Genomic DNA, 12,415 nt, shown 5'->3' with positions numbered 1-12,415 from the left:
GTTCTATAGTTCTCATACCCCTACTATTTATAAACAATATTAAGTAAAAAAGAAAAATTTTGAAATATCTAAGAAAAATTTATTAGATATATAAATAAGACTACTATTTCTAGTTCTTTGTTCCAAATACTACATTTTTTGCCAACATAAACATAATTCAATGATAATTGACTTGTTTTCCTTCTCTCGAGGATGGAGGTTCGATCTCCTATTTCTCCAAATTGTTGTACTAAAAAAATACTACACTTGTTCAATTTTTTTATAAAGTCATTGAGAAATGGAATCTTATTATCAAAGTGATTGAAAAAATTCTCATATTAAGAGTGAGAATACCATATTCCCTTTATTCACATTATTATTTTAATGTCAATACATTGCTGAGGTGTTATATAATGAATGAAAAAAGTATTCATGCTCTCGCAACCAATTCACTCACATGTTCACTGATTGATGCTCATCTAATCCAAAATGAACAACCAAGAACACACAAATCCAACCAACCCAACATAGAGAGAGAGAGAGAGTTGAGGGGCAGTGAGAAATGTGCCATTCAGTGGGGGGTGGAACTGGAAATAGAAATGACAATTAAAACAAGACAAGCATACACCAGTATTCTTTCTTACACATAGGGACCATCAAATTTTCTGTCTGGATTATTGTGTTTATGCCCTTACTGACACTCTGCACTACTCAGATTAAAGCTTCCACCTTTCTCTCTCTCTCTCTCCACACCCACAAAACACAACAATTCCTTCTTTTATATTTGGATTCTTTCATGAAATCTGCACTCTTCCAATGCCATGCTTCATTTCAGTTTCCCTCCTCTTTCTTGGAGTTTCAAATGAACAACAATCCCTTCCCTTCCATCCTCTATCTACAAATATTTAGAAAGAAGTAGAAAATATATATCTTCAAAAGACGCATTTGACCCACATCAACCTACGAGTACGTTCGTCGATACATATCTCGTAGGAAGATGTTTTCTGAAGTTTTGGAATTTTAGAAGGAAGGGGGAGGAACATTGGGGGAAAATAAAATAACAATCAATCATTCAATTGGTTTCATAAATAGGCAAGTGCAGATGTAATGACAGATTAGGCAGTTTAGCATGAATTGACACAGATCAAAACAAGCAAAACTGAATTTCCATAGTCATACATACAATTTACAAGAGCTAAGCACTGAGCAAAATGGGTAAAAAGAAAGAGGGAAAAAAATCATTGGAAGGATAAGAAATATGCCAAGGAATTAGCTACAGTTACAGACAACTTGAAGCTGTCTACTTCAGTTGCTCTGGTTTTGGACAGAAAGCTGAAGCTTTTCTTTTTTCCTTCTTTTTTCTTTTTAAGTTAAGAGTTATAGTGTATAGTAAAGGGATTGATGCCTGGCTCCACTTTATCTCTGTTGGAAGCTGCTACCTGGTATTCACATATGAGAACATTACAACAGACAAACATGAGATGATTATAGCCTAATCAGGCCATGCCAGTCTCTGATGGTGTGGTGCAAGGGGCCAGTGTGTTTGGAGGCAAGTTGACTCCGCCCCCTCGCACGGATAGGCTTGTGCATTTTGTAGAGCTAGCCCGGCTCACAAGGTTCGAGTCGAGAAACACGACAACCACTGTGATGTCATCGTGGAAGTGTCGCCTTACGCCGCGGTCAATCTTCTTCAAATCGGAGTACCTCATTTCTCTCTTCTTGGCTGCCTCTTGCAGTGCTGCTTTCACCAGCCTCCTTGCACTTCCCTGAAATGAGATTGTTCAAATGGAAGTTGAGTTTCTTTTACATTTTTCTTCTTCTTCCCTTTTGGTAATTCCTTTTTCAACACTAGGTTTGTGTTTTCAAATGAGTTTGACAATTGAACTTTTTTTTATTTGAGAAGATATTCATTTCAAAACTTTCAAAAGAATGAAATACATGCATCATAAGCCAATACCAAAATGTAACCAGCAAAGAAGTACAGAACTATGGCAGCTATTTCGGATTGCTCTTAATCAACAAAAAGCATACTGACTCTATTTTTCAATCCAACTCAACAGTAGGATATAAAACCCGGTTTATGAGCAGATGAGGAGGATCGATCTAAGATACATTTTCCTAAACATGAGGGAGGGGGTTAAAAATGGACTTTCCCCAAGAGGATGAATCATGAAAGATCCACAAATAGCTATAAACTATACCAGGCATATACATGTATAAGCAAACTTGCCCATTTGTGATCAAAGAAAGGCCAAATATTTCAGCCATTGCCTCTTACACAGTCCTCCCTTTAGCGAAATGGAACCACCTATTTTTCATATGGAAGAAAAACTAAACTAGTAACCTAAAACATGAATAATGCAGCGTGTAGAAAATGTAGGATATGTCAGGTGACCATGTTACTTTTGTCCATTTTCCTTTGCAATATAAAACTAGCAGATCAATCAAGAAAAATGGCGTTCTCTTCGCTAATTTTAAGCTGGGAGAGAAGTCTTACACTACGCGGATGGTTTTGGACAATGTCGACAGCCTCCTGATTGCTAAGGTGTTCCCAGAGGCCATCTGAAGCAAATATAATGAACTGATCCTGTGGCTGCAATTGCAACACTGAAATAGACGGTTCCGCGCTCAGTATGGGCTTTTTGATAGGTTCACGAAGGCGGAACTTAGCATAAAGAGGCTCTCGGTTGAACTCAGCTTTCTTTAAATAGACATCACCAATAGATCGAGAAACCTAAGAAAGAAAGTTGGTTTGCATGGTGAAGAACATAATTCGGCCACATGGAAAGACAAACTGCGAGCATAATCTGTTTTGATGCATTAAATTATTTACCTGTATAAGGCCCTTCACACGCCATACATTATGCTTCAAAACTACAATATGAGAGTCATCGGGATGCAGGGCACGAAGCTCTTGCCTCACAGACTCTATAGCTGCATTGTGCTCAGTCGATAACTGAACGGATAAAACTTCCCCTGTCGCCTTTACGACTCTCCCTAAAACAGCACGGGAATCACCTGCGTTAGCAATGTAAAGGGTTCCACCACAAATTACACCAACAAGGCAGCAAGATCCAACAGCTGCGATTTGTGGCCTCATTGACCATTCTCTTGAAACTTGAGCGATAACCCCCTCTTCGGTAGCTTGAAATGCCTTTCGTATGACATCCACTGACATGGACTGTTGCTCTGAAGTAAACCCTAGAAATTTAGGGAACATAACATGAGAACTCTGGAGCATACCGCAGTTTCCAAATTTCATGGACAATTATACACAAGCCTGAATTGTGAAATAACCAGATAGATACTAGACAAAATTTCAGCTTATGTGTTACATGCTTTTAAAATATTGACCAACCATATGATATGGAAGAAGTGGAGAAGGGAAGGAATATTCAAATTTTACCCTCTAAAAATAAATCCTGATTTAAGCCAGCCCAACTCACTAATCCAATTTATATGAGATGGGAATATGCTTTATGGAAAACTATAAACAAGTAAAAGCACTAGGAGCATAGTATTCTTCATTTTTTCAAACTAAAACGCAACTGTATTGAATCTGAATCCCATCTTTCATCCCTTTCTAGAAGCACAATCCACTTGCAAACCAACTCCCATCAACTTGTTGAGAAATTGAGCATATGGGAAATAAATTATTGAACAAAAAAACATACATAAGAATTAAGAACGTAGAAGTTTCAGTGGCTTACTTTTAAGATGCTGGAAAAGGTGATCATTCACATAGCGAGACATCTCGGGCCCTCCATGCCCATCATATACACCAACAAAGGTACCATACGGGCCGGACTCGTGCAAGCTCAAATTGCCCGACTCCATCTGGCTTTGATCCTCAAGTAAATTGTTAGCCTGAACTACCGCCATTGAAAACTCACCATTGGCGTGCTGCCCACTGTCTTTGTACCACAACAGACCATCCTGGCGACCCCCAGCATCTGAACCTTTGTGCACATGTCGATTCGACCTTGGTCGAAAACAAGATCTCAGAAAGTTCATCAACTCTGAGAACATCCCTCATCCCACCCAAACAACCCTCCAAAATCTCCACATCTGAATACAAGGTACAAAAGCAATTTTAGACTCACTAATCCCAATTTCTTCTGCTGTGCCGTTGTTTAAAATCACAAACTTATATATGCTAAAAAACAGCCAATAAGAACAGCGCAAACATAGACAGATAAATATCGATTCTGTCAATCAAAACGAGAGAGGCATGACAAAAAAAAAAAAAAAAGGCAGAGTTTACAGTAAATTTCAATTGGGATAATCTGAAACCGGTTCTGTTTCCTATTGAGCACAAAACTCATGTTGAATATGGCCGCTAACGGTAGAAAAAGTCAGATTGGGGGGGAGGTGAAGAAGTGAGAGGTCAAAGGCGATTTTTTCTTCCACGATTCCTTAGTCAGCCTTTTATTCATCCAGAGAAGTCTACGTCTTCACATTGAAATACAAGGCCTCTCGGCCACCACAGATTCCAAGGGGGAAACGAGTTAATTTGAATAATTCAACATCCTCATCAGCAAATTCAGCAAACCCACAAGGAAAAATAAAAAACAAAACAAAAGGGGACCCAGAGGAAGAAAATTAAAGAAAAGAAAAGGGGGGCTTACAGAAGTTATCAGCTCAGTGGAAGCTCCCATGAATGAGCAGAGGAAGAAGACGAGGATCTCGCAAAAGGAAGAAGATCGTGGGGTCTGAGGGCATTAGATCTGTGGATCCATCAAAATTAGACGAAAGGGCGAGGAAACAGAAGTGGGTTTGGCTGCTTTTTGTGCTCTGGATTATGGGAAACGATGAATTTGTTGTTGAAGAACAGAGAGTGGGAGACTGAAATAAAAGGGTTCTCTGAAAAAGAAAGGTATAGAGAACTGAACTGAAACCCCTCTTTTCTCTTTTCTCTTTCACTTTCTCTCTCACTCACAGGCAGACAAGCCCCATAAAAGAGCAACAATGGAGAGCTTGAAGCCAGCAAAGCAGAGGTCCAGCAATGGGGTCCACGCCACTATACTACACACAGAAGCACAAAGAAACACAGAGTCAAAATCAAAGTTTAATAACCAATTAATAATACACCATCATAACCTAATCGTCCTATTACACAGCCTCTGTATAACAAAATCAAACTAACACGTGGAAGCACATCACAAAAAATCAGTCCAAAGTTTAAAAATTAATAGCTCATTATTATTATTATTATTATTTTATCATTCTCTTGCTTAATTGTCAAATATTTTAGAATAAAAGATTTACATTTCTCTAACTTAATTATCAAATATTTCATGATAGTCAGGTTAAAATAAATCATCAACTGTTGAGACTCAAGAGCTTCGATTTTTTTTTTGAGAAAACAAATAAATATTATTTCCTAATTTCAAAGCTAAAAAAATTTAGATGTGATTAGCTCGTTACTAAATATGCATTTTAGTTCATGATATTTTAGTTTATTCCAAATTTAATTTTTATTGTTTAAAAAGTTTTAAGCTAGTCTATTATATTTTTTTAGTCCCTATACTTTTAAGAAATGACATGGTTTTTATCTGCAAGTATGGTCCTATACTTTTTTAACAAAATAGATGTTTTTGTATTTGTACTTTTAATTTGTCAATTTTAGTTCTTATATTATTAAAAAAATTTATTTGTTTTGGTATTTATTTATATTTGTCAAGTGAATATTAGAATCATCAACTTTTAGAGGGTGTCGTAACTATTGAATTATATGGGTTGAAATCATTAGTCGATGTTAAGTTAAAGGATTGTAGCCTTACCAATATCTAAAACGAACACTATCTCATCAAGGTGATAGTACGAACATAAACATCGCTTAAAAAAATTGTAAAACAATCAAAGTAAGACGAGAGATGTGCATGAAAATTACGTGCCCTTCAACTATATTCCAGTCTTAATTTCAATCTCAAAATAAGTGACGGTCCTATTTGATTGCTAAAGACATACCAATTGAAATACCAAAATGGTTGGTCTTCAAATTCTAACTGTCTTTTGGCAAGTGTTGTTCATATTCAATTCAACAAATTATTAAATGTTGTGTTACAAATACAATATATCTGTCGTTTTTTCATAAATTTAATTATTCAAAATCTACTTAATTATTGCTTATTCCATGCGCCTCAATCTCAATCTACTTATGTCCCGTCAAACGCTTATTATTATTAATCAAACTTGATATTCGTCAAGTAACATCTTTTTCTTTTTTTTTCCCCTTTTTCTCAATTTTATTAATTATATAAATTGATGCTTATTTAAAAAATATCATAAAGCTTTTCGTCCCTAAAAAGAAAAAATAAAGAAGATAGAGGCGATCAAATTGAGGATTTTGTGCGAATTTTTCTGTTGTAAATTTGGTTCAAGTTAGATGAATAATAATACCGACTAATTTAATTATATATACTCTTTTAATGAGAATGTTTGTTTAACCAATCTTTTTATTATTTAAATCGTGTCTTTGATTACACATACAGAGACTATTAAATAGTAATAATAATAGTACATCGTCAAAGCAAGCATAACTCATCGGTAATTGACATATATATTATCTCCAATCAAGAGGTAGTGAGTTCGATCCCTCACCTCATATGTATACTAAAATTAAAAAAATATATATTATATTATAGTGCATGTAACATGAACTTTTTGGTTTAGCTCACTTGAGTATAATTAGACGGAAAATAATTGACTCCTTACCGACCTATATGATCCTGACAACTATTGAAAAATTGACGATTAAGAGAGATGTAAAATAAAAAGAAAATAAAAAATAATGAGCGATAACTTTTTTTTTATTAGTGGTTAGAATCATATAGGTTCTTATTGATAAGGAGTCAACATATCTTTGACCAAAATGTCAAAAGGTTCGAATCTCCAACACATGCCCTATGTGTTGTTGAAACTAAAATAAAAAACTTTTTTGGTTTAGAATTTTGATTCTGTCATTATATGGAATTGAAATTTTGTTAGAAGAAAACAGTGAAAATTGAAATATTCTAATTTGGAACTTAAAAATGTGGTTTTTTCCAAAAAAAAAAAAAAATTATTCAAACGTAGTGTAGAAATTAAAATAGGAGTGGTTCACCACGGATAAATTTCATAAAAAGAATTATAAAAATAGTAAAATATACTACTAACAAAAAAATTTTCGGTTGCAAAAAGTAAAATAAGAATTAGTCTTTTTATTATAACAAATGGAGTTACAAATCAAAACATTCTAATAGGAGTAAAATCGACAATAAATAAATACATTATAATTTGCAAATTAGAGAATTATAGAATTGCGAAGCTAACCTCCAACGGTTTGCCCACCCCCAAACAGCTCATGGAAAGCCTTTTGTGGTGGGGTTTGGAAATATGACCCACCAACTTTTTTCTTTTTTTTAATATTTGTCAACATATATGCAAATACTCACATATTTGTATTTATATTTTAAAGGATTAAATCTTATTTTTACTTCTTACAAAGAAAAAAAAATTTTGATTGTTGGGTCTATTAGTATGATTTTTTAAAGTTTCTTTAATCTTTAAGTTTTAAATTTTAACGAATAATTTGATGATGTTAAAAATTGTTGTGGTTTTCAGTGATTGTATTTATCAATAATAATTTTTCCAAGGATGAGAATAACTTAATCAAATAGATTTGAATTTAAGGGAAGAAAAGCTTAAAAAAAATGAAAATGTATTATGATTACTTGCATTATCAATATAATATATATTTAGTTTTGTCCGATTAACCTACTTTCTTATATTAAATCATCATTATCAATACTTCACATCAATATTTGAGTAATAGTGTCATTGATGATAAAATCAAAGTTAAATGATGTAATATTAGAAAATTTAAATATTACAAACTAAATTAGTAATATTAATTTTAAATTTTATTTCAACTTTTTTTTTCCCCTGAGAAAAGGAAAAAAAAAAGGTTGATTCAGATCATATTCATCACTCCAGTCAATTTTAATTTCCTCGTCTAATAAATATTTTGGGTTCGGTTGATTGGAATTTTTCAATATCCTTGAACAAACAACTTATCTAGTTAAATCAAAGAAAAAGAAAAAAAATAAGAAAAAATGAAAAAAGAGAGACTTATCTAGTTGAATATTCCTCCATAAATGAAGCAAAACATGGCTTATCCGGTTGTTTGACATTGTTTTTCCGGGACCATAAATGATAATGAAATGCCTTTATTCTTTGAGAACAAGTTTATAGGTTTCTAGTCTGAGTTAAAAGTGATAACTAACTTCGTAAGTTGGAGCGATTTGATGAATAATCCACCTCTATTGTAATATCTCGCTACATACATATCTTTATAATTACAATCGTGGTACTTTAATATAGGTGGTGTAAGAGTATAATGCTAGTTCATCACGTGCACGTCTCTCCTAAAGTAGGGTCATAACCTCTCATTTATTATTAAGCACATAGGAATTTATATATATACTAGTATCGACATACTTACCACCAACCAAGTCCATAGGATGACTTGCATTAGAATTAGTGGTTGGATATGAGAAAATTCTCCATATAATAAACATAGGAATCACGTTTACTTTGAGATGTACAATCCACCTTCATCCAATTTGATATGATCAAAAAGCTAACTCTAACTTAAACACCAATAAATTTTTTATCGACATCTAGCCGCTTCTCATGTTTGGAAGTGGTCAAGTGAGCTCTTTTGGATAACCCTACTCCGATTCTTTATTCGAAAATATTATTTAAATTGCAAGTTAGAATTTCCTTTTCCATATTTATTGTTTAGGGGAAAAAAAATCTCTAAACAACAAGTGTAACATAATATATTCAATTAAATGAAACCATTTTGGTTTGTATATTGCTATATTATAGCGTAGGTAGATCTTTTAAACAAAAAATATAGTTTATATTAATTTTAAAATGAAAAATGGCCTTGTGTTAGAAATTAGAAATTTAGAATAAACAGGAGAGCGGGGGATCGACATGTCGTTTGAATGAGGAGAAGAGGATAGTAAAGAAGGTGGCGTTGTACGTTGTGTCGTGATTGTAACCGTAGAACCCGTGCTTTGCAGATCACAAAAATATCTTATCCCTCTCTCTCTCTCATTTGAATTATCAGAATATTTTGACCACAACCGTTTTTATAAGTCTTGTCAGTTGTCAGATTTATTTAATTTCGAATTTTAACTTTTTGTTGTCAAATATTAGACCACATATTTAGAAATACGACTAAAGTTACTTTTATCAATATCAAAATTATTTCGTACTAAAAAAGAATCAAAATTACTTCAGTTTAAAATGGTAATTTTTTTTTATAATCATATTACAGGTGGTTTTATTAAACTAACAAAAGCGGCTAAAATCTCTCTCAAGCATGCATGTCCTTAATAAATATATGATGTAACTTCCAATGTATTTATTTACCGGCGAATGAATTAATAGTGTGATCGGGAGTGGTTTTGGCATAACTAAAATCACTTTAAATTAATTTTTAATGCATTAGTTGGATAGTAATTTTAAAAATCAATTATACTTAATTTTTTTTTTCTGTTTTGAATCACTAATCTTACCATCACCTTAAATATTAGGTGTGATAGATAATATGTAGGGTGGGTATCTAAGTTTGAATTACGACTTTTTTTTAGTACAACATCTGGGGGTGGGGATCGAATCCACAACTTCTTGGTTGTAGATAATATGTCAATTATCGATAAACTATACTCACTTTTAACTTAGATTACGACTTGATTGTTGCTAAAAAAGAATAATATACTCTCTTAATTAAATGATTCTTTTCCAGAGGAATGAGATTTATAACAAAATAGATTATGTTTTGGAAACGCTAAATATCAAAATAGTTATTTTGAAAATATAAGAACAATAATTAAATAAATAACCAATTTAAGATTTAAACCTTAATTTATATATGTGCTATGCTCTTCTTCTTCCCACGTACGGAGAAATCCAACAGAATATCAAACCATTATCTGGCAGAACCAACTTTAACAATTTAGCAACTACAATATCTCCAAAACGAGCATAGTTCAATGATAATTGATATATATTTCCAACCAAAAAATCGTGAATTCGATCCACCATCCCCACATATCAACTCCAATATTTTTGTTATAAATGAAATAATTTGTTAAACAATTTATATTAGGTACCTAATATGGAAAGTGACCGGTTTTTTCTTTCTTTTTTTTTAATAAAATAAATATGGGATGTGGAATTGGATTCCGAAATCCAGAGAAGGAAGATGTGTCAACCGCTCGGTTATGTTCAGATTAATAATTTAAATTTAAAGTTGAATTATTAATGTTATTATTAATAATATCAATATGAAACAACATAAAAAAGCCATGTTATTTTGAGTGTGGCACATCTTGTGAAAGCATATAAAAATATTGAGAATATTTAAGTATAATTCAATAATTAAGTATAATTTGATTTGCACCCAATGATATTAAATATATTAATATTTAGATAAATTTTCCGTACATAAAAAAGATATAGAATTAATGCAATGCATTATAATTTATGTCAGTCTCATCCATGTTGCACGTGCACTTGTTTTCTTTTCACACCAACTATGTAAATCAACACACCTACGTTTTAGCATTAAATAACTCTATTCCAACAATTTAATCAATCAAATACCCAAATACTTTTGAAAAGCTAACCATGAGGGTTTTTTTTTCCTTTTTTTTGTGTAATTTTTATGCCTTAATTCTGTTTTAAATTTGAACTTTTATAATTTATTCAATTTTAATGTTTTAACCGTTAGATATTCCATTTTAGTTATTAAAATTTGTATAAAAATTATATATAGAGAGATACATACATACATATGTGTGTATATATATATATATTATGTATATATATGGTTTATTTATTCAATGAGTAAATATCGATTTGAATGAAAATTTCAAGCTATACAAAATGTATGTCGTGTATTTGATTTTAGAACAACTTTGAAATTTTTGTTAAATGATTAATTTAAAAAACAATTACAAGAAATACACATACACACTCCTAAAATTTAGGAAACATTACAGAACATTTGAATTTTTTATTTTTTAATGTTGGGAAAGATTATCTTTTTGGGTTTTATTTATTTAATCTCCATATTAAATTTAGAAAATCAAAATCCAAAATAATTTTTTAAAATTTATCATTTTTAAGTAGGAAACCACAAAATGACTCCATAGAAAAACAAAGTTGCCCAATATGCATATATAATAGCATTAACCTTTATAAGTCGATAACAATTCTTAAAATAAGCCAGGGAACACATCTTAAGTATTAAACGATAGCTAGCTTTAACTTTTTTCCTCTGATATGTGGCAAAACTCATGTCACAATTTCACGAAGATACACAAATTATGAAAACAATGCATGACATTTTCTTCACATACTTGAATTATATTGATAGTATTTTGTGGTGAGAGAGATAATTGAGAAAAGAGTGGGATCCTTTGAGGAAGATATGTCCCTTCACCTAACATAAAAAGGAGGATATATATTTGAGGATAGTATATTTTATATTTATATATATATTGGCATGAATGGTTTGGAATTTAAGAGCCCAATATTTGGGAGTTGAAAATGAAGAGAAGAGAAGAGAATTCTAAGTGGTGGGGCAATGGCATTACCATATACAGATTTCAAACTCTACAAACCCCACACCCTTTGCCCTTCATTATTGCCCCATTCCACACTGCCATCTCAATAGATAAGGACATCACACCCCCTTTTTCCTTCCTCTTCAATTTTTCCATTTTCCATCTCTCCTAACTCTATACCCTAGAGAGACTTTGAAACATCAAGCTACTCTCTATAATACTATTGGTTGATGCGTGATTTGGATCGAAGTGACACGTTTACGACCTATTTGAAATAGATTCTGGTATATCTATGAATAGAACCTTGCATCAATTGCTCGACAACACACGCTCCAAAATTTAAGTTAGACTTAAGTAAAAATTGGTATAGAAGCGAGTTTGATATAAAATGTAAGAAATTGTGTATCATACCACTATTGTTAAAAAAAAAAAATTTTTGTCCCACGAGCCAAAAGCCATAACACTATTGTAAAAAAAAAGAAGTAGATTTTATCTTAAAAACTAAGAAAATAGTAGACTTTTGTGGTCATTGAAAATTACCTACAGTAAATAAAAATCAATACTTTTGTGAAACCAAGAGATTAGGGTACATGTTATTGTTTGAAGTCACCAGCGAGTTGGATGTCAGCCAAATCTACATGGACACACTTTATAAAGTTGAAACTGATTAATGAATTGTGTAGAATAACGAGAGCATACAAAAGAATGTTGGAGCATTCTTATGGGAAAAAAGGTCATTTTCTCCTTACTACAGGAATAATTCAACAAATTAGTAAAGAATTTACATGAAGAATTCCAAATCGAAGAAA

General features: G+C 32.1%; 1 protein-coding gene across 1 annotated transcript; it reads right to left on the bottom strand.

Annotated features, from left to right (window-relative positions):
* Nucleotides 1–1,037: 1,037 nt before the first annotated feature.
* LOC111011185 (putative protein phosphatase 2C 60) lies at nt 1,038–4,939 on the bottom strand. Its single transcript, XM_022284858.2, has 5 exons — nt 4,608–4,939; nt 3,690–4,047; nt 2,813–3,180; nt 2,477–2,713; nt 1,038–1,745 (listed from the first exon to the last, which is right to left on the bottom strand). The coding sequence occupies exons 2-5, from the start codon at nt 4,006–4,008 to the stop codon at nt 1,476–1,478; spliced, it is 1,194 nt and encodes a 397-aa protein (XP_022140550.1). The 5' UTR covers nt 4,009–4,047; nt 4,608–4,939; the 3' UTR covers nt 1,038–1,475.
* Between the last annotated feature and the right edge of the window lie 7,476 nt (nt 4,940–12,415).

Source organism: Momordica charantia, assembly GCF_013281855.1.
Source record: "Momordica charantia cultivar OHB3-1 chromosome 2 unlocalized genomic scaffold, Mcharantia_2.0 BLBB01000002.1, whole genome shotgun sequence".
Classification (NCBI taxonomy): Eukaryota; Viridiplantae; Streptophyta; class Magnoliopsida; order Cucurbitales; family Cucurbitaceae; genus Momordica; species Momordica charantia.
The sequence above is the reverse complement of the archived record's forward strand: the minus strand, read 5'-3'. Positions and strand labels throughout refer to the sequence as shown.